The sequence below is a fragment of the Mustela lutreola genome, chromosome 13 (genome assembly GCF_030435805.1).
Source record: "Mustela lutreola isolate mMusLut2 chromosome 13, mMusLut2.pri, whole genome shotgun sequence".
Lineage (NCBI taxonomy): Eukaryota > Metazoa > Chordata > Mammalia > Carnivora > Mustelidae > Mustela > Mustela lutreola.
This window is the reverse complement of record NC_081302.1, coordinates 64667325-64687635: the sequence shown is the minus strand read 5'-3', so window position 1 is coordinate 64687635 and position 20311 is coordinate 64667325. Positions and strand designations below refer to the sequence as shown.

Below are 20311 nucleotides of genomic sequence, written 5' to 3'. Positions count from 1 at the left end.
TTTGGGTTTTCAGTCCTGTAGGATAGGGATAGAATAAGACCCAACCATCCACCCCCCATTTCTTCACCCCATTCCACTGAAAACAAAGCAGCACATGCACCCCAATAGGCCTCTCATGAAAAGGGATACTATCATAATGGCCCTACAGAGAATTATTATAACCCCACTATCCTTTCCAAGTTTGTCCTGCCATGTAGCAGAAAAGGAGCTAACAATTTGGTACAGTCAGTTTGGAGCTAGACTGAGGCCAGGGGTGGGGTTATCCAGGAACACCCACCCCTCCTGATTCTATAGGTCAGTTGTCACTAGCCTTTTCTGGTGCCTACTCAGCATCTTACTTTTTGCCCTTAGATTCTGCACAGGAAACCCATTTACCTAATGGACCCTGACCACAACTTCTTATAGAAAAAGACCAACTACTGGGTGTGTAGTGAACTCCCCCTATCAGCGACCATGGGCCTCCTTTGACAAATTTAAGCTGCCCTCCAAAGCACTTGGGAATGCTTTTATGCGTGGTATAACACTTTCTTTCCCCTACTTGGATGGACCCATATTCACTAGGTATCCAGGCTCCCTGCCCAGGAAGACACAAAGAGCAAAATTTTTCCCTTGATATGGGAACAGTTAAATAAGATTCTACGTATAGAATAGGTATGGGATGGCTTTTGGGATGATTAAATGGGATGATTAAATGGGTTTTTTGGGGTGATTAAATGCAACATTGGTTCAAATCATGGGAATGGCCCCATTTGCATAGAGAGGCACAACAGGACCACAGATGCTACAGGTCATAATGTAGGATGGATCCACACACAACAATGCAGTTACACTTTACTCATCATTGCTGGTACCTGACTATGGAAACAAGCATCCATTCCTGTTGGTGCCTTCCCCTCTCTGTGGGGATGGCTTTGGGCATGTGGTACTCATGGCAGGCCCTACTTACCCTATAACTAGACTAAGTGCTGAATCTGGGGTGCCCCTACCTGCCAGGCCACATACTCACCCACTTATAGGAGAAGCCTACCAACTGGGAGGTGGTCAGGGCCTGACATAGAACCAACAGAACATCTTGGTGGTTCCAACCCCTGTCCATTCTCTCCCCTTCTGTGGCTGACCACTGACGTAGAATGCAGGTATAAGCTTTAGCCAAACACATGACTACCACCTTTAATTCCACCCATAAGGCAGACACCCTCCTCACTGGAGAGTTTCCAAATGAGACAAGCAGTTCTGCAAAATAGAATCGCCCCTGGCATGTGCTGTCATCAAGATGGACTGCTGTATGCATGTACCAGTCACTTTAAGAAACTTTAATTATGGGTCTCATTTTGGACTTAGTCAAGGGAATATGGGAAACCTGAGGTTTATTTAGGTACTCACTAGACTTAACTTTAAAGAGGCAGATTTTGATAGTTTCAGGAGAGGAGGAATGGGGATAGATTAGGAGTAAAATGCAAGTTCTATAGAGAGAATAGAGGAAAGTGACACCAGAGTTGGGGCCTGAGCACAAGGTGACTTCTACTGTCTGCAACCAAGGGGTGGGTGGCCCAGGGAATGGGGTGAGGCCTCAGAAGCCATTTTGACCCCTTTCAATTGCTTGTTTGCCTCAATTAATTTAGAGATATTATACACAAGTAATGAATCATTGAACACTACAACAAAAACTTATGATGTACTATATGTTGGCTAAGTGAATATAATGAAATTTTTTGAAAAATAAAGAAATAGTATTTCACAAAGAGGCAAAACAGAATCCTGAAAACATCTGAAAGCCTCAAGGTACCATTTAAAGGAGGTATCTCATTCAGTTTTTTGTTTGTTTGTTTGTTTGTTTTGGAGCCATGACTTTCTAACTTAATTTTGAGTAAAACAAGTTTGGGGATATTAAAATTTCTTATAAGGCCACTTAAGTTATAAATTATTTTTGGTCAGGTCAGTACACTTAGTGATAAATTACATGTGAAGGGACCATAGTTTGAAAATATAAAACCAACAGAGTGCCCATAGTGGTGAAGGAGGAAAAGAGGAGGCAGCCCTCAGAGCGTTTTGATGACCGGCATCCCATTTCTTAAAGGTTTTTCTTTAGAGCAAAGAGATAAACTCTTAAACAGCAGTGTCAGTAGGAGCAGCGTGGTTCTAGAAGGAATCTGGCCAAAAGCCAGCAAAGTTCCAGTAGTAAAATGTGGTTCCGAAAAGGAGTCAGACCAAAGGATAGCACAGTTCAGTAGGAGCAATCTGATCCCAAACAGGAGTCAGACTAAAGGCTTGTGTAATTCCAACAGGCACAGTTCCTCATGGAATGGTCCAGTCCCCAAAGGGGGTCAGACCAAAGGCCAACACAGTTCAAATGCACAGTTCCAACAGGGAGAGTCTGGTTCTGAAAAAGAGTTGGACCAAAGGCCAAATGAGTACTTTCAAATAAAAAAACACAAATACAAAACACAAGACCTTGAAACGGATCCTGAATAAAGTCTGAAGAGCTTGAACACAAAGTGTAAAGCTCAAAATCCAGGAGAAAACTTACCCTCAAACCCCAGGGTGGGCAAAAAAGCAGTGAGCACAATTGGCTCTGTGGGTACCAGCACCTCTTTGCTCACCAGCCTCAGAGCTGTTGGGGGTCTTCTCTGAATCCCATTTCTGATCACCAAGTAATGTTAACCTTAAAAATAGAACTGCCATCAGGGAAATACAAATCAAAACCACAATGAGATACCACCTCACACCAGTCACAATGGCTAAAATTAACAACTCAGGAAACAACAGATGTTAGCAAAGATGTGGAGAAAGGGAAACCCTCTTATGCTGGTGGTGGGAATGGAAACTGGTGCAGCCACTCTGGAAAAGAGTATGGATGTTCCCCCAAAAGTTAAAAATACAACTACCCTACGACCCAATAATTGCACTATTAGGTATCTAACCAAAAGATGCAAATACAGTGATTCAAAGAAGCACATGCACCCCAATGATTATAGCAGCAATGTCCACAATAGCTAAACTATGGAAAGGGTCCACATATCCATCAACAGATGAATGGATAATGAAGATGTGGTGTATATATACAATGGAATAATATTCAGCCATCAAAAAGAATGAAATATTGCTATTGCAATGACGTGGATGGAACTAGAGGGTATTATGCTGGGCAAAATAAGTCAGAGAAAGGCAAATATAGGAGTTCACTCATATGTGGAATTTAAGAAACAAAACAGATGAACATAGGGGAAGGGATGGAAAAATCAGATGAAAACAGAGGGGGTGACAAACCATAAGAAACTCACAACTCTAGGAAACAAACTCAGGGTTACTGGAGGGTTGGTGCGGGGCAATGGGGTAAGTGGGTGATGGTCATGAAGGAGGGCCCTTGATGGAATGAGCACTTGATGTTATACGCAACTAATGAATCACTGAACTCTACCTCTGAAACTAATAATACAGTGTATGTTAATTAAATTGAATTCAAATGTAAAAATATTTTAAAAAATAAAAATAATAAAACTGCCAGTTATTTTACCAGCAAAAATGAGTTTATTCAGGAATTGGCTCTGTGGGTACTGGCACCTGTTTGTTTGCTCACCAGCCTCAGAGCTGTTGGGGGTCTTATCTGGATCCCATTTTTTTTTTTGGATCCCATTTTTGATCACTAAGTAAAAATAAACTTAAATTTAAAAATATTTTAAAAGAAAAAATATAAAATTACCAGTTATTTTACCAGCAAAAATGGATTCATTTGGGAAGAGCAGAGAATTGCAATCCAGGACAAGCAAGCTATGGCAAAACCACAAAGGAGAGAAACACTCTTTTATAGAGGAAAGGGGGAAGTTGGAAGGGGTTGTTATAAACTAAAAGTAAACAATAAACTGGTCAGTTGTAAGCAGTAAAAGTAAGAGAGTAAATTGGGAGGCTTAAGTATAGTGGTTCTTCATTGGTTGAGTTGTGACAATTTCTCTTGGCTGGGCTGTGTTAGTATTGATTTGCAGTCTCTTTCTGTTGGATGTGCAACTGACTGCAAGTGTTAGGGTATGAGAGCTCCCCTTGCCAAACTTCACAAGTCTGTTTTAGTGAGATTTCCTTTATTAATTTTCACAATGTAAAAAATGTTATTTTTTTTAAGGCAGCTGCCTTCTGCTCGGGTCATGGTCCCAGTGTCCTGGGATCGAGTCCCACATTGGGCTCCTTGCTCGGAGGGAAGCCTGCTTCTCCCTCTGCCTCTGCCTGCCATTCTGTCTGCCTGTGCTCACTCTCTCCTCCTCTCTCTCTCTCTGATAAATAAATAAAATCTTTAAAAAAAAAAAAACTTTCAGTGAACTGCAGAATTGCAAATAGAAGAAACTTCCTTAACATGACAAGCACCATTTACAAAAAGCCATAGCCATTGCTACAGTTAATGGCAATCTTGATGGTGAAAGACTGACTTTTTTCTCCAGTGATTAGGAATTTAGGCTGTCAGTTCACACTTTCTTCTATTCAAAGTTGTATTGGAGGCCCTAGACAGTGCAATAAGGCAAGGAAAGGAAGTAACAGAAATAAAGATTAGAAAGAAAGAAATAACACTCCCCCTATTTGCCGATGATATGCTTGTTCTACCAAGAATATCCCAAGGAATCTGCATAAAAGTTAATGGAACTAAAATGTAAATTTAAAAAAGTTACCAAGTAAAGGCCAATATATAAAATTCAATTATATTTCTATAGATGAGCAATAAAACATTGAAAAATAGAAATGTAAGCAACTGTACCATTTATATTAGCACCAAAGCCCATGAAATACTTTGGTATAAATTAACAAAATATATGCAAGATGTGCATGCTGAAAATTATAAAACATGATGAAAGAAAAGAAAACATGGTCCAAATAAGAAATGTATCATGTTCATAGATTAGAAATTTCAATATCGATGTTAATTTTCCACATACCAATTTATACATTCAACAAAATCTTTTTAAAAATCACAGCATTATTTTTTATAGATATTGACAACCTGATTCTAAAATTTGAATGGAAAGGCAGAGTAATGCCACTACGTGATTTGAGCATTTACTCTAAAGTTAAATAGGACAATGTGGTATTAAGGAAAGAACAGACACACAGAAGAGTAGAACAAAAGAGAGATCAGAAATAGACCCCCATAGATATATATGGGCAACTGATTTCAACAAAAATGCAAAGGCAATTCTATGGACAAAAGAGAATCTTACAAGAAACCATAGTGGAGTTACTGGACATACATTTTCATAAAGAATGCTCTTCAACCTGTATCACACAACGTACACAAAAATTAACTCAAAATGGATCCATATAGCTAAATGTAAAACCTGAAACTGTGAAACTTCTAGAAGAAAGCAGAAAATATTTGTCACCTTGGATTATGAAAAGATTTCTTAGATTGAACACCAAAGCCCTACCATGAGAAAAAATTAGATTTCCTCAAAATTTAAAATTTCCACTGTGCAAAAGACACTATTAAAAAAATGAAGACAAACTACAGATTGGGAGAAAATACTTGTAAAAGATTCATCTGATAAAAAAACTTGTATAGGAAGATGTGGTCCATATACACTATGGAGTATTATGCCTCCATCAGAAAGGATGAATACCCAACTTTTGTAGCAACACGGACAGGACTGGAAGAGATTATGCTGAGTGAAATAAGTCAAGCAGAGAGAGTCAATTATCATATGGTTTCACTTATTTGTGGAGCATAACAAATATCATGGAGGACAAGGGGTGTTAGAGAGGAGAAGGGGGTTGGGGTAAATTGGAAGGGGAGGTGAATCATGAGAGACTATGGACTCTGAAAAACAATCTGAGGGGTTTGAAGTTGCGGGGGTTGGGAGGTTGGGGTACCAGGTGGTGGGTATTATAGAGGGCATGGATTGCATGGAGCACTGGGTGTGGTGAAAAAAATAATGAATACTGTTTTTCTGAAAATAAATAAATTGAAAAAATTTTAAAAAACCTTGTATTCAGCATATATCAAGATCTCTCAAAACTCAACAATAAGGGAAAATATTTAAAAACAGGCAAGATGAGACTGATGGGGCACAATCAGGGTGGTATTACTTAAAAATAAAATCTAAAAAAGAAAAAGCATTTAAAAATTTAAAAATTTACTCCAAATTCTGGAAAATATTAACAATATAACAACTTACAGAATAATAGCTATAGGAGACCAGAGGGAAAATTGATTAAAACTACCCAACTTTTGTTGGGTCCCACTTGCTCATAGAAAAAATCCACAAAATATATTCTGGGTACCAAAATATATCCAGAAGAAAAATGAGGAAGGAACACAACTAAGGAATAAGTAGCATTCTGAAACCCTCTGTTAAGAAAACTTTACTCTAAAATTATTATCTATTAAAAATATTTTCACATTTTTAAACTAGAAGAACACTTATTTGTGAAACTTTAGAAATATTTTTTCCAAGCATGGTACTCATCTGCAAATTCAATTTGAGTCATTATTATATACATCCCCTCTCAAACATTTTGATACCTTTTCAGATTTTCTCTTTGCCTCTGTACAAGATCTACCTTTACAAAAATAAGAGATCCACTGATGGCTCCCTTCCTCAAAACTTCAAACTGACTTACTCATTTGAATTGAGAAAGACACTGTCTTCAGTATCTTCATCATGGAACCTGGAGAGTCGTTCCATTATACTATCACCGCCAACAAATGCAAAAACATGTCATTAGAGATTTGCTACATGTAACAGCAATGTGATAATTTATTTAAACAAAAACAATTCCTTGAATTTAAAGGATATGGTAAACAGGACTTAGCTCACTGGATGACCTAAATATTTAGAAAAAACTTTAGACTTGTTGTCCAGAAAACTCTGTATTCTCATGGGTATTTCCAAGATCAAATTTTGTGAATCTCTCTAGCGTTCTCTCCCCCACCTCCCTCCTTCTATTCTCCCTCCTCCCACCCTTCTCCCTTCTCTATTTTTCCTCCCCGCCCCCACACCCTCAGTCTATCTCCTATCTCGGTCTTCTGCCTGTCTTCCTCTGTGTCCCTCTTTCTTCGGCTCTCTATGTAGAGAGATCAATGTATATATAGCACTGACCCAAATAAATGATATCAGTAGTCTTTCATGCACCATCATTGAAAGTTGAAATATATTAAAGTGTAGTCAAATACTTCTGGTGTCACTTTATTCAGGTCAGTATGAAGAATTAAAACTGTACATGGAACCAAGTGACTTCAGAGACTTACTTTTTTTTAGGTTGAAATTAGATACATTTGCTCTACAATATATAAACTGACTGAACTCTTAAAAATATGTCAATTAGTTATTTAGAACCTCAGTCCCTCTACCACCTTCTACTCTTCAAATATCATGGATATCTTTTCCCTGGATAGGATTTAAATAACTTTTGGAGACAAGGACTTCATAACTAATTAGATCTCAAAAACTTTAGTATCCCCCTTCCTCTCCCTTTACATATTTATATTTCACCTTTCGTTGGTGGCTACTTTTTTCAACACACTAAAATCAGAGCTATGGGATTAAAAATACACATAGGAAGACTCCATGTCTTTCTACAGTGATTTTTAAACACAAATTAGTTACAATTACTCTACAATTTATAATGTAGTTGACCCCAAAAAATTACATCTTCATCAGCTCACTGAAGCCTAGTATTATATAATTTTTCCTTGGAAATGAACGTTGTTTGTAATGAAAACCTTAGTTCTGTGGAAAAAATTAATAAATCAGGTTTATGTACACTTCTTTTAATTACCAATACCATTTTGTGATTAAATTTGCTTCAAATTCAGCTGAGTTTGCAGATACTCACCTTGCTTGCCCTTGTAATTTTCTGCCTTCTCAAGTCCCTAAACCACCTATTAACCCATCCTAGAAGCCTTTCCTGCACCTCAAAAAGGGTCAGGTAACTGCCAACCTGCCTTCAGTGTGATGGTAAGTTTAGGGCACCAGACTCACATGTTGACAGCACTCTGGGAGGTCAGAGATACATCCAGCGTCTGCTAGCTCCATTTTTTTTTTTTTTCTGCTGAGGGGTCCTATGCTCCCTATCCACCACTAAGTCCTCCTTGCTCCAAATTCAATTCTGTCTTCTCTTGGCCCACATACTTAGGGAGTACATTGAATCTCATACTTGGGCAATCTGGTACTTTCCTAAGTGTTTTGGATGCTACTAAAGGTAACAGACTATTTCCTTTTATGATCTGTTCTTTTTCCCCCAGAAAAGATGCAAAAGAGAAAGAAAGTTACATACTGAAAGTTGCAAAGACTTTAGATAAAGTACCAAAGAAACTCATTGCCATGAATACTTTCCTTAATTCCACAAATCTCAGTATCTCCCTTCCTCTATCTCCATATGTTTATATCTCACCTTTCATCAAAGGGGCAACACAAATTAGCTTTTTCACCTGAATCTGGTCATTGCTAAAGAATTAAAAATGCATATTTTAAGACTTTTCATGCCTCTCTAGACTTGTTTATAGATGAAAATTATCTATACTATGCTACAATTTGCAGTCTAGTTGACCTAAAAGTTAACCTAACTGGTCATTTGAAACTTGGCATTTAATATCTCCCTACAAATAAGGCTTTCTATGCTTATAATTAGAATCCTAGTCCTGTGGGAAAAACCTTAATGAATCAAATTTGTGTACATTTCTTTACTCCTGAACCTTCTCCCTGCTCCAAAATAGCTTTTTCTGCTCTCTTGTTCCATTATAGTAGAGCCTTACACATGGAGCATTAGGATAGTTTCCTAGGAGTTTTGGTGGCCACTAACTGAGGGGGAGAAAAAGACAAGGAATAAGATGCATCCCTCTTATGGCCTGTTCCTCTTTTACTAAATTCCACTCAAACTGGATAGAAAGTTACAAATGGTGTCCAAGACTCTAAAGTTCATGGATCCTCCTGCAAATCAATCTCCCAAATCTCAATCTTTCTCCCCTGCCCCATACTTGTATTTACATGTGGATAGTTTTGTTCATATCTCACATTTCCTTGGAGATTCCATCAGAAGTTCCCGATGTAAATTCACTCATGGTAGTAGTACTAAGGGATGAAAAAGGGACACAGTCAGACTACATGATTTTCTAAATTAAATATTTTGGTTCAAATTTTAACATTACTCTCTAACTTGCAAAATAATTGACTCTTTACAAATTTACACATCAATCAGTTATATGAAACTTGATATGTTATTTCCCCCAGAAATGAGACTTTATATGTTCATAATGAATACATCATACTTGTCAAAAAAAAAAAAACCAACTAATGGCTAAAAGTTTAAATATAGTTCTTTACTACTGGATCTGACCTAGTGTACAACATCCTCTCATGGTGGGACTTATTCATTTACCTCAGTGTAGATATACATTTCTATTGATTAACCTAAATACCTGTAGGCCCTCTAGTCCATCTGTGCTGTTTAGGAACTATGAATGTCTTTCCTAACCTTCAGATGGTATCTTAGACACCACAGGTCTTAGTCAATGATTCTATCCAATGTAATGATAGGTCCAGCCTTGGGGAACCAGTTGCACATGCTGGCAAACACAAACAGATCTGGTCTATTAGTTCAAATCTTTTCTGCTAAAGAATTCTCTTCATCCTGCCAACTCAAACCATTTACTGCTTATACTTTAATATTACCCTCCTTCCCAAAAAGATATTTTTCTTCCCTAAGCCACTACAGTACAGCAAGAGAAACAGTCAATTTTAGTTCCCTATCAGTTTCAAGGTTAGTATTAAGGGTGAAACCTAGAAGAAAGTAAATGATTGTATGACCTGTTCATCCTTTTTTACAGATCCCTTCAAAATAAAAGGAATATTATATATAGTGGCTTACCATAAGAAGATGTTACAAAGAGTATCACAGGATCTCTGTATTCCTATGTGTGAGCCTGAGACCAAACATCCCAAATCTCAGTGTGTGTGTGTGTGCCTGTGTGCGTGTGCGGGTGTGTGTGTGTGTGTATTTCTGTGTGTAGAGATATATATTTATGTATGTATTCAAAATAGCTCACATCACTTCAGAGAGTCCTTCGGTAGACGGGGCTGTCCATTCACTCTGGCCAGGACTAAAGAATTAAAAACAGACACGGTAAGACATCACATGACTTCTAGACTTACTTTCTTAGTTGAACTTATAAACTCACTGACACTAAGAAAGTTCATGTGCAAATCAATTATTTGAAACCTAATATCTAATTTGCCCTAGAAATGAAGACTTACATGTTTGTAATAAGTATTATGGACCTGCTAGGTCCATAAAATACAGATGACACAAGGATCAAGTACAGATCTTAACTACTGAGTCTAGGCAGTGTGGAACAGCCTATTATGGTGGAACTGATCTCAAATTCACCCTCAATTTGCAGGTATACCTTATTTCCCATTGAATTTCCTGCTTCTCCAGGCCCTCCTTTCACCTCCCAAGCTTGCCTTGCCTGCCCTCAGATGGTGTCAAGAAACTGGCAGGTCTGGAACAGGGGCTCCCTACACGTGACTGTGGCTTTGGGACAGTGGCTTCACATGGTGGCAAAGCTCTGGAGGGTGAAGGATCCAGGTTTCATTAGCTCCTTTCTTTATGCTGAGACCTCCTCTGCCCCCTGCCTACTGCTACCTCCTCCTGTCTTTAATAGCATTCTCTCCCTTCTTCACCCAATCAACTAAGTCTCATACACAGGCATTCTGGAAATCTCTGAAAGGTTTTGCTTGGTAGTCACCAGGCAGAAGAAGGATCCCCCTAGGACCTGTTCTTCTTTAACACAACTGGAGCCAAAAAGGATACTACATTGAAAGTAGTATTCATTGGTGCTACATTGAAAAGATTCAGAAAGAGTCAAAGACACTGTATTGTTGCAGATGTTCTTAAGAATAACCATGAGAGACTGTGGACTCTGAGAAACAAACTGAGGGTTTTGGAGGGGAGCGGGATGGGGGGCTAGGTGAGACTGGTGCTGGGTATTAGGAGAGCACGTAATGCAAGGAACACTGGGTGTGGTGCATAAACAATGAATCTTGGAACACTGAAAAGAAACAAGATGAAATGGGGAAAAAAAGAATGTATTAGGAAACTTCATCTATTTCTTTTTAAATTTACATTAAATTTAATTAACATATACTGTATTTTTAGTTTCAGAGGAAGAATTCAGTGATTCATTAGTTGCATACATCACCCAGTCCTCATTACTTTGAGTGCCTTTCTTAATGCCCATCACCCAGTTACCCCATCCCCAACTGACCTCCCCTTCAGCTAAACAGTTTGTTCCCTATAGTTGAGAGTCTCCTATGGTTTGTCTCACTGTTTTCCTCTTTTCCTTCCCTTCCCCCATGCTCATCTGTTTTGTTTCTTCAATTCCACATGAGTGAAATCAGATGGAATTTGTCCTTCTCTGACTGACTTATTTCACTGGGCAAAATATCCGTTAAGTTCCATCCACGTCATGGCAAATGGCAGAATTTCATTCTTTTTGATAGTTGAGTGTATATACGCCACATCTTCTTTACTCACTCACGTGTTCATAGACGTCTCGGGTCTTTCCATAGTTTGGCTATTGTGGACACATTGCTGCTAGGAACATAAGGGTGCATGTATCTCTTCATATCACTATGTTTGTATTCTTTGAATGAATATCTACTAGTGCAATTGCTGGGTTATAGGGTAGCTCTATGCTTTTTAACTTTCTGAGGATCCTCACTACTCTTTTCCAGAGCGGCTGACCGGTTTGCATTATTCCACCAACAGCATTCGAGGGTTCCCCTACTCTACCACCTCACCAACATCTGTTGTTCCCTGAGTTGTTAAATTGTAGCCCTTGCCACTGGTATGAAATGGTCTGTCCTTGTGGTTTTGATTTGCATTTCTCTGAGGCTGAGTGATGTGCAGCACTTTTTCCATGTGTCTATTGGCCATCCGTATGTCTTCTCTGGAAAAATGTCTGTTCATGGCTTCTGCCCATTTCTTGACATCATGTTTTCGGTTTTGGGGTGTTATGTTGGTAAGTTCTTCATAGATTTTGGGTACTAGCCCTTTATCTGATAAGGTATTTCAAGTATCTTCTCCCATTCTGTAGGTTGCCCTTTAGCTTTTTTGATGGTATCCTTTGTTGTACAAAAGCCTTTTATCTTGGTGAAGCCCCAACAGTTCTTTTTTGCCTTTGTTTCCTGGTTTTTGGAGATGTTTCTAGCATGAAGTTGCTGTGGCCAAGGTCAAAGAGGTTGCTGCCTCTCTTGTCCTCTAGGATTTTGAGGAATTCCTATTGCTTGTGTATGTGTCTTTGTGAGTCTGTGTTGATACAAGTATATAAGTACATATGTGCATATATGTCCATATAAATATATATTTATCTTTATGCACTTATAGCTCACAATTTGCTGGTGATTTCCTCATCCATGTCCAGTTTCAATTCAGTCACAGAAGTGCTAAAGGATTAAAGAGGCACATAGTCAGACACCACATGTCATGCTAGACTGACTTTTCCCACCCATTTAAATAGCTGCAACTGCTCTCTACGTATGAACTGGGCAATCTCTAAGAATTCATGCATATATCATCTAATTTAACCTGGTAGGTCACTTTTTATTAGAAATGAGGCTTTATTTAAGAGGCTAAGGACTATGTTAGGCCTACAGATAAACAATGTATCAATCTGTAAGAAGTTCCATACTGTCACCCTAATCCCAGTGTGTAACAGCCTTTTCTGGTAGAATTTATTTCAAATTCAGCTGCAGTTGAGAGGTACAGATCTCTTTGACCCCAACTCGTTTCATGACCCTCAATTCCCTTCATCGCCTGCTTACTCTTCATGCTTCCTGGTTGCCTTTCGTACCCCTCAGGCAGGGTCAGTGGCTAAAGACCCGAGGCAGAGGTTCCTTCCAGTTTGGTGGTAGGTTTAGAGCACCAGCCTCACATGGGGGCCGAGCTCTGGAGGGTGAGGGACAGATCCAGGATCCATTAGCTGCATCCTTTCTGCTGACTCCTCCTTCCTCCAAGTAAATTTTCCTCCTCCCTTGCGACTCTAGTAGACTCTCATCCACAATTGTCAAGGGTGGACAAATATGAACAAACCCAGGAATCAAAAAGACTCTCTCTAGAGCCTGTTCAAACTTTTTCCACCTACCTTCAAAAGACAAAGAATACTACATAGAGTGCCTTACCATGAGAAGACATTACAAAGAGTATCACAGGATCTCTGTATTCCTATGTGTGATCCTGAGAGCAAACATCCCAAATCTCAGTGTGTGTGTGTTTTGTGTGTGTGTGTGTGTGTGTGTGTGTGCGTGTTTGTGTGTGTAGAGATACTTATTTATGTATGTATTCATCATAGCTCACATCACTTCGCAGAGTCCTTCGGTAGATGGGGCTGTCCGTTCACTCTGGCCAGGGCTAAAGGATTAAAAACAGACTCGGTAAGACATCACATGACTTCCAGACTTACTTTCTTAGTTGAACTTATAAACTCACTGACACTTAGAAAGTTCATATGCAAATCAATTATTTGAAATCTAATATCTCGTTTGGCCTAGAAATGAAGATTTACATGTTTGTAATAAGTATTATGGACCTAGCAGAAACACAGATGACTCCAGGATCAAGTACAGATCTTAACTACTGAGCCTGGCCAGTGTGGAACAGCCTATTATGGTGGAACTGATCTCAAATTCACCCTCAATTTGCAGGTATACCTCCTTCTTTCCCATCTAATTTCCTGCTTCTCCAGTCCCTCCTTCACCGCCTTTCACCTCTCAAGCTTGCCTTCCCTGCTCTCAGATGGTGTCAAGAAACTGGCAGGTCTGGAACAGGGGCTCCCTCCATGTGACTGTGGCTTTGGGACAGTGGCTTCACATGGTGGCAAAGCTCTGGAGGGTGAAGGATCCAGGTTTCATTAGCTCCTTTCTTTCTGCTGAGGCCTCCTCTGCCCCCTGCCTACTGCTACCTCCTCCTGTCTTTAATAGCATTCTGTCCCTTCTTCACCCAATCAACTAAGTCTCATACACAGGCATTCTGGAAATCTCTGAAAGGTTTTGCTTGGTAGTCCCCAGGGGGAAGAGGGATCCTCCTAGGACCTGTTCTTCTTTAATGCACCTGGAGCCAAGAAGCATAAACAGTTGCCTATTGGTGCTATATTAAAAGATTCAGAAAGAGTCAAAGACACGGTATTGTTGCAGATTTTCTTAAGAATAACCATGAGAGATTGTGGACTCTGAGAAGCAAACTGAGGGTTTTGGAGGGGAGCTGGTTGGGGGGCTAGGTGAGCCTGGTGCTCGGTATTAGGAGGGCACGTATTGCAAGGAACACTGGGTGTGGTGCATAAACAATGAATCTTGGAACACTGAAAAGAAACAAGATGAAATGGGGAAAAAAAGAATATATTAGGAAACTTCATCTATTTCTTTTTAAATTTACATTCAATTTAATTAACATATACTGTATTTTAAGTTTCAGTGGAAGAATTCAGTGATTCATCAGTTGCATACAACACCCAGTCCTCATTACTTTGAGTGCCTTTCTTAATGCCCATCATCCAGTTACCCCATCCCCCACAGACCTCCCGTTCATCAACCCAGTTTGTTCCCTATAGTTGAGAGTCTCCTATGGTTTGTCTCACTGTTTTCCTCTTTTCCTTCCCTTCCCCCATGCTCATCTGTTTTGTTTCTTCAATTCGACATGAGTGAAATCGGATGGTATTTGTCCTTCTCTGACTGACTTATTTCACTGGGTAAAATATCCGTTAAGTTCCATCCACGTCATAGCAAATGGCAGGATTTTATTCCTTTTGATGGTTGAGTATATATACACCACAACCTCTTTACTCACTCATCTGTTCATAGACGTCTCGGGTCTTTCCATAGTTTGGCTCTTGTGGACATATTACCCCTGGTATGAAATGGTCTCTCCTTGTGGTTTTAATTTGCATTTCTCTGAGGCTGAGTGATGTTCAGCTTTTTTTCCATGTGTCTATTGGCAATACGTATGTCTCCTGAGAAATGTCTGTTCATGGCTTCTGTCCATTTTTTGACTATATATTTTGGGTTTTGAGGCTTCAGATTGGTAAGTTCTTCACAGATTTTGGATACTAGCCCTTTATCTGATAAGGTATTTCAAGTATCTTCTCCCATTATGTAGGTTGCCCAGTAGCTTTATTGTGCAAAAGCCTTTTATATTGGTGAATCCCCAACAATTTGTTTTTGCCTTTGTTTCCCTGGCCTTTTGGGATGTGTCTAGCAAGAAGTTGCTGTTGCCAAGGTCAAAGAGTTTGCTGCCTCTCTTGTCCTCTAGGATTTTGAGGAATTCCTATTGCTTGTGTATGTGTCTTTGTGAGTCTGTGTTGATACAAGTATATAAGTACATATGTGCATATATGTCCATATAAATATATATTTATCTTTATGCACTTATAGCTCACAATTTGCTGGTGATTTCCTCATCCATGTCCAGTTTCAATTCAGTCACAGAAGTGCTAAAGGATTAAAGAGGCACATAGTCAGACACCACATGTCATGCTAGACTGACTTTTCCCACCCATTTAAATAGCTGCAACTGCTCTCTACGTATGAACTGGGCAATCTCTAAGAATTCATGCATATATCATCTAATTTAACCTGGTAGGTCACTTTTTATTAGAAATGAGGCTTTATTTAAGAGGCTAAGGACTATGTTAGGCCTACAGATAAACAATGTATCAATCTGTAAGAAGTTCCATACTGTCACCCTAATCCCAGTGTGTAACAGCCTTTTCTGGTAGAATTTATTTCAAATTCAGCTGCAGTTGAGAGGTACAGATCTCTTTGACCCCAACTCGTTTCATGACCCTCAATTCCCTTCATCGCCTGCTTACTCTTCATGCTTCCTGGTTGCCTTTCGTACCCCTCAGGCAGGGTCAGTGGCTAAAGACCCGAGGCAGAGGTTCCTTCCAGTTTGGTGGTAGGTTTAGAGCACCAGCCTCACATGGGGGCCGAGCTCTGGAGGGTGAGGGACAGATCCAGGATCCATTAGCTGCATCCTTTCTGCTGACTCCTCCTTCCTCCAAGTAAATTTTCCTCCTCCCTTGCGACTCTAGTAGACTCTCATCCACAATTGTCAAGGGTGGACAAATATGAACAAACCCAGGAATCAAAAAGACTCTCTCTAGAGCCTGTTCAAACTTTTTCCACCTACCTTCAAAAGACAAAGAATATTACATAGAGTGCCTTACCATGAGAAGACATTACAAAGAGTATCACAGGATCTCTGTATTCCTATGTGTGATCCTGAGAGCAAACATCCCAAATCTCAGTGTGTGTGTGTTTTGTGTGTGTGTGTGTGTGTGTGTGTGTGTGTGTGCGTGCGTGTTTGTGTGTGTAGAGATACTTATTTATGTATGTATTCATCATAGCTCACATCACTTCGCAGAGTCCTTCGGTAGATGGGGCTGTCCGTTCACTCTGGCCAGGGCTAAAGGATTAAAAACAGACTCGGTAAGACATCACATGACTTCCAGACTTACTTAGTTGAACTTATAAATTCACTGACACTTAGAAAGTTCATATGCAAATCAATTATTTGAAACCTAATATCTTGTTTGCCTTAGAAATAAAGATTTACATGTTTGTAATAAGTATTATGGACCTAGCAGAAACACAGATGACTCCAGGATCAAGTACAGATCTTAACTACTGAGCCTGGCTATTGTGGAACAACCTATTATGGTGGAACTGATCTCAAATTCACCCTCAATTTGCAGGTATACCTCCTTCTTTCCCTTCTAATTTCCTGCTTATCCAATCACTCCTTCCACGCCTTTCACCTCCTAAGCTTGCCTTCCCTGCCCTCAGATGGTGTCAGGAAACTGGCAGGTCTGGAACAGGGGCTCTTTCCATGTGACTGTGGCTTTGGGACAGTGGCTTCACATGGTGGCAAAGCTCTGGAGGGTGAAGGATCCAGGTTTCATTAGCTCCTTTCTTTCTGCTGAGGGCTCCTCTGCCCCCTGCCTACTGCTACCTCCTCCTGTCTTTAATAATAGCATTCTGTCCCTTCTTCTCCCAATCAAGTAAGTATCATACACAGGCATTCTGGAAATCTATGAAAGGTTTTGCTTGGTAGTCACCAGGCGGAAGAAGGATCCTCTTAGGACCTGTTCTTCTTTAATGCAACTGGAGCCAAAAAGCAGAAACAGTTGCCTATTGGTGCTATATTAAAAGATTCAGAAAGTCTCAAGGACACGGTATTGTTGCAGATGTTTTTAAGAATAACCATGAGAGACTGTGGACTCTGAGAAGCAAACTGAGGGTTTTGGAGGGGAGCTGGTTGGGGGGCTAGGTGAGCCTGGTGCTCGGTATTAGGAGGGCACGTATTGCAAGGAACACTGGGTGTGGTGCATAAACAATGAATCTTGGAACACTGAAAAGAAACAAGATGAAATGGGGAAAAAAAGAATATATTAGGAAACTTCATCTATTTCTTTTTTTATTTACATTCAATTTAATTAACATATACTGTATTTTAAGTTTCAGTGGAAGAATTCAGTGATTCATCAGTTGCATACAACACCCAGTCCTCATTACCTTGAGTGCCTTTCTTAATGCCCATCACCTAGTTACCCTATCCCCCAAAAAACTCCCCCTTCAGCAACCCAGTTTGTTTCCCTAGTTGAGAGTCTCCTATGGTTTGTCTGTTTTCCTCTTTTCCTTCCCTTCCCCCATGCTCATCTGTTTTTTTTCTTCAATTCCATATGAGTGAAATCAGATGCTATTTGTGCATCTCTGAGAGACTTATTTCACTGGGTAAAATATCTGTTAAGTTCCATCCACGTCATAGCAAATGGCAGGATTTTATTCCTTTTGATGGTTGAGTATATATACGCCATATCTTCTTTACTCACTCATCTGTTCATAGATGTCTCGGGTCTTTCCATAGTTTGGCTATTGTGGACACATTGCTGCTAGGAACATTAGGGTGCCTGTATCCCTTCAAAATCACTATGCTTGTATTCTTTGAATGAATATCTACTAGTGCAATTGCTGGTTTATAGGGTAGCTCTATGCTTTTTAACTTTCTGAGGATCCTCCCTACTCTTTTCCAGAGCGACTGATCGGTTTGCATTATTCCACAAACAGCATACGAGGGTTCCCCTACTCTACCACCCCACCAACATCTGTTGTTCCCTGAGTTGTTAAATTGTACCCCTTTCTGCTGGTATGAAATGTTCTCTCCTTGTGGTTTTGATTTGCATTTCTCTGAGGCTGAGTGATGCTCAGCATTTTTTCCATGTGTCTATTGGCCATCCGTATGTCTTCTCTGGAGAAATGTCTGTTCATGGCTTCTGCCCATTTCTTGACATCATGTATTGGGTTTTGGGGTGTTAAGTTTGGTAAGTTCTTCATAGATTTTGGATACTAGCCCTTTTTCTGATAAGGTATTTACAAGTATCTTCTCCCATTCTGTAGGTTGCCCTTTAGCTTTGTTGATGGTTTCCTTTGTTGTACAAAAGCCTTTTATCTTGGTGAAGCCCCAACAGTTCATTTTTGCCTTAGTTTCCCTGGCCTTTGGGGATGTGTCTAGCAAGAAGTTGCTGTGGCCAAGGTCAAAGAGTTTGCTGCCTCTCTTGTCCTCTAGGATTTTGAGGAATTCCTATTGCTTGTGTATGTGTCTTTGTGAGTCTGTGTTGATACAAGTATATAAGTACATATGTGCATATATGTCCATATAAATATATATTTATCTTTATGCACTTATAGCTCACAATTTGCTGGTGATTTCCTCATCCATGTCCAGTTTCAATTCAGTCACAGGAGTGCTAAAGGATTAAAGAGGCACATAGTCAGACACCACATGTCATGCTAGACTGACTTATCCCCCCCCCCCCATTTAAATAGCTGCAACTGCTCTCTACGTATGAATAGGGCAATCTCTAAATATTCTTGCATATATCATCTAATTTAACCTGGTAGGTCACTTTTTATTAGAAATGAGGCTTTATTTAAGAGGCTAAGGACTATGTTAGGCCTACAGATAAACAATGTATCAATCTGTAAGAAGTTCTATACTGTCACCCTAATCCCAGTGTGTAACAGCATTTTCTGGTAGAATTTATTTCAAATTCAGCTGCAGTTGAGAGGTACAGATCTCTTTGACCCCAACTCGTTTCATGACCCTCAATTCCCTTCATCGCCTGCTTACTCTTCATGCTTCCTGGTTGCCTTTCGTACCCCTCAGGCAGGGTCAGTGGCTAAAGACCCGAGGCAGAGGTTCCTTCCAGTTTGGTGGTAGGTTTAGAGCACCAGCCTCACATGGGGGCCAAGCTTTGGAGGGTGAGGGACAGATCCAGGATCCATTAGCTGCATCCTTTCTGCTGACTCCTCCTTCCTCCAATTAAATTTTCCTCCTCCCTTGCGACTCTAGTAGACTCTCATCCACAATTGTCAAGGGTGGACAAATATAAACAAAAGCAGGAATCGAAATGACTCTCTCTAGCGCCTGTTCAACCTTTTTCCACCTGCCTTCAAAAGACAAAGAATATTACATATAGTGCCTTACCAAGAGAAGACATTACAAAGAGTATCACAAGATCTCTGTATTCCTATGTGTGAGCCTGAGAGCAAACATCCCAAATCTCAGTGTAAGTTGTGTGTGTGTATGTGTTTGTGTGTGTGTATTTGTGTGTGTAGAGATGCTTTTTTATGTATGTATTCATCATAGCTCACATCACTTCGCAGAGTCCTTCGGTAGACGAGGCTGTCCATTCACTCTGGCCAGGGCTAAAGGATTAAAAACAGAAATGGTAAGACATCACATGACTTCCAAACTTACTTTCTTAGTTGAACTTATAAACTCACTGACACTTAGAAAGTTCACGTGCAAATCAATAATTTGAAACCTAATATCTTGTTTGCCCTAGAAATGAAGATTTACATGTTTGTAATAAGTATTATGGACCTAGCAGAAACACAGATGACTCCAGGATCAAGTACAGATCTTAACTACTGAGCCTGGCCAGTGTGGAACAGCCTATTATGGTGGAACTGATCTCAAATTCACCCTCAATTTGCAGGTATACCTCCTTCTTTCCCTTCTAATTTCCTGCTTCTCCAGTCCCTCCTTCACCGCCTTTCACCTCTCAAGCTTGCCTTCCCTGCTCTCAGATGGTGTCAAGAAACTGGCAGGTCTCGAACAGGGGCTCTTTCCACGTGACTGTGGCTTTGGGACAGTGGCTTCACATGGTGGCAAAGCTCTGGAGGGTGAAGGATCCAGGTTTCATTAGCTCCTTTCTTTCTGCTGAGGGCTCCTCTGCCCCCTGCCTACTGCTACCTCCTCCTGTCTTTAATAGCATTCT

At 40.0% G+C, this 20311-nt stretch overlaps 1 protein-coding gene across 1 annotated transcript in view; it reads right to left on the bottom strand.

Annotated features, from left to right (window-relative positions):
- Positions 1-20311, bottom strand: part of LOC131814141 (phosphatidylinositol 3,4,5-trisphosphate 3-phosphatase TPTE2-like) — a 118265-nt gene that overhangs the window by 63652 nt on the left and 34302 nt on the right. The window contains exons 7-15 of the mRNA XM_059144870.1: positions 19683-19736; positions 18722-18775; positions 16381-16434; positions 15407-15460; positions 13333-13386; positions 12369-12422; positions 10022-10075; positions 8991-9047; positions 6598-6666 (exon numbers count right to left, since the gene is read on the bottom strand). Coding sequence (XP_059000853.1) covers positions 6598-6666; positions 8991-9047; positions 10022-10075; positions 12369-12422; positions 13333-13386; positions 15407-15460; positions 16381-16434; positions 18722-18775; positions 19683-19736 — 504 coding nt within the window. The remainder of the gene's footprint in view (positions 1-6597; positions 6667-8990; positions 9048-10021; positions 10076-12368; positions 12423-13332; positions 13387-15406; positions 15461-16380; positions 16435-18721; positions 18776-19682; positions 19737-20311) is intronic.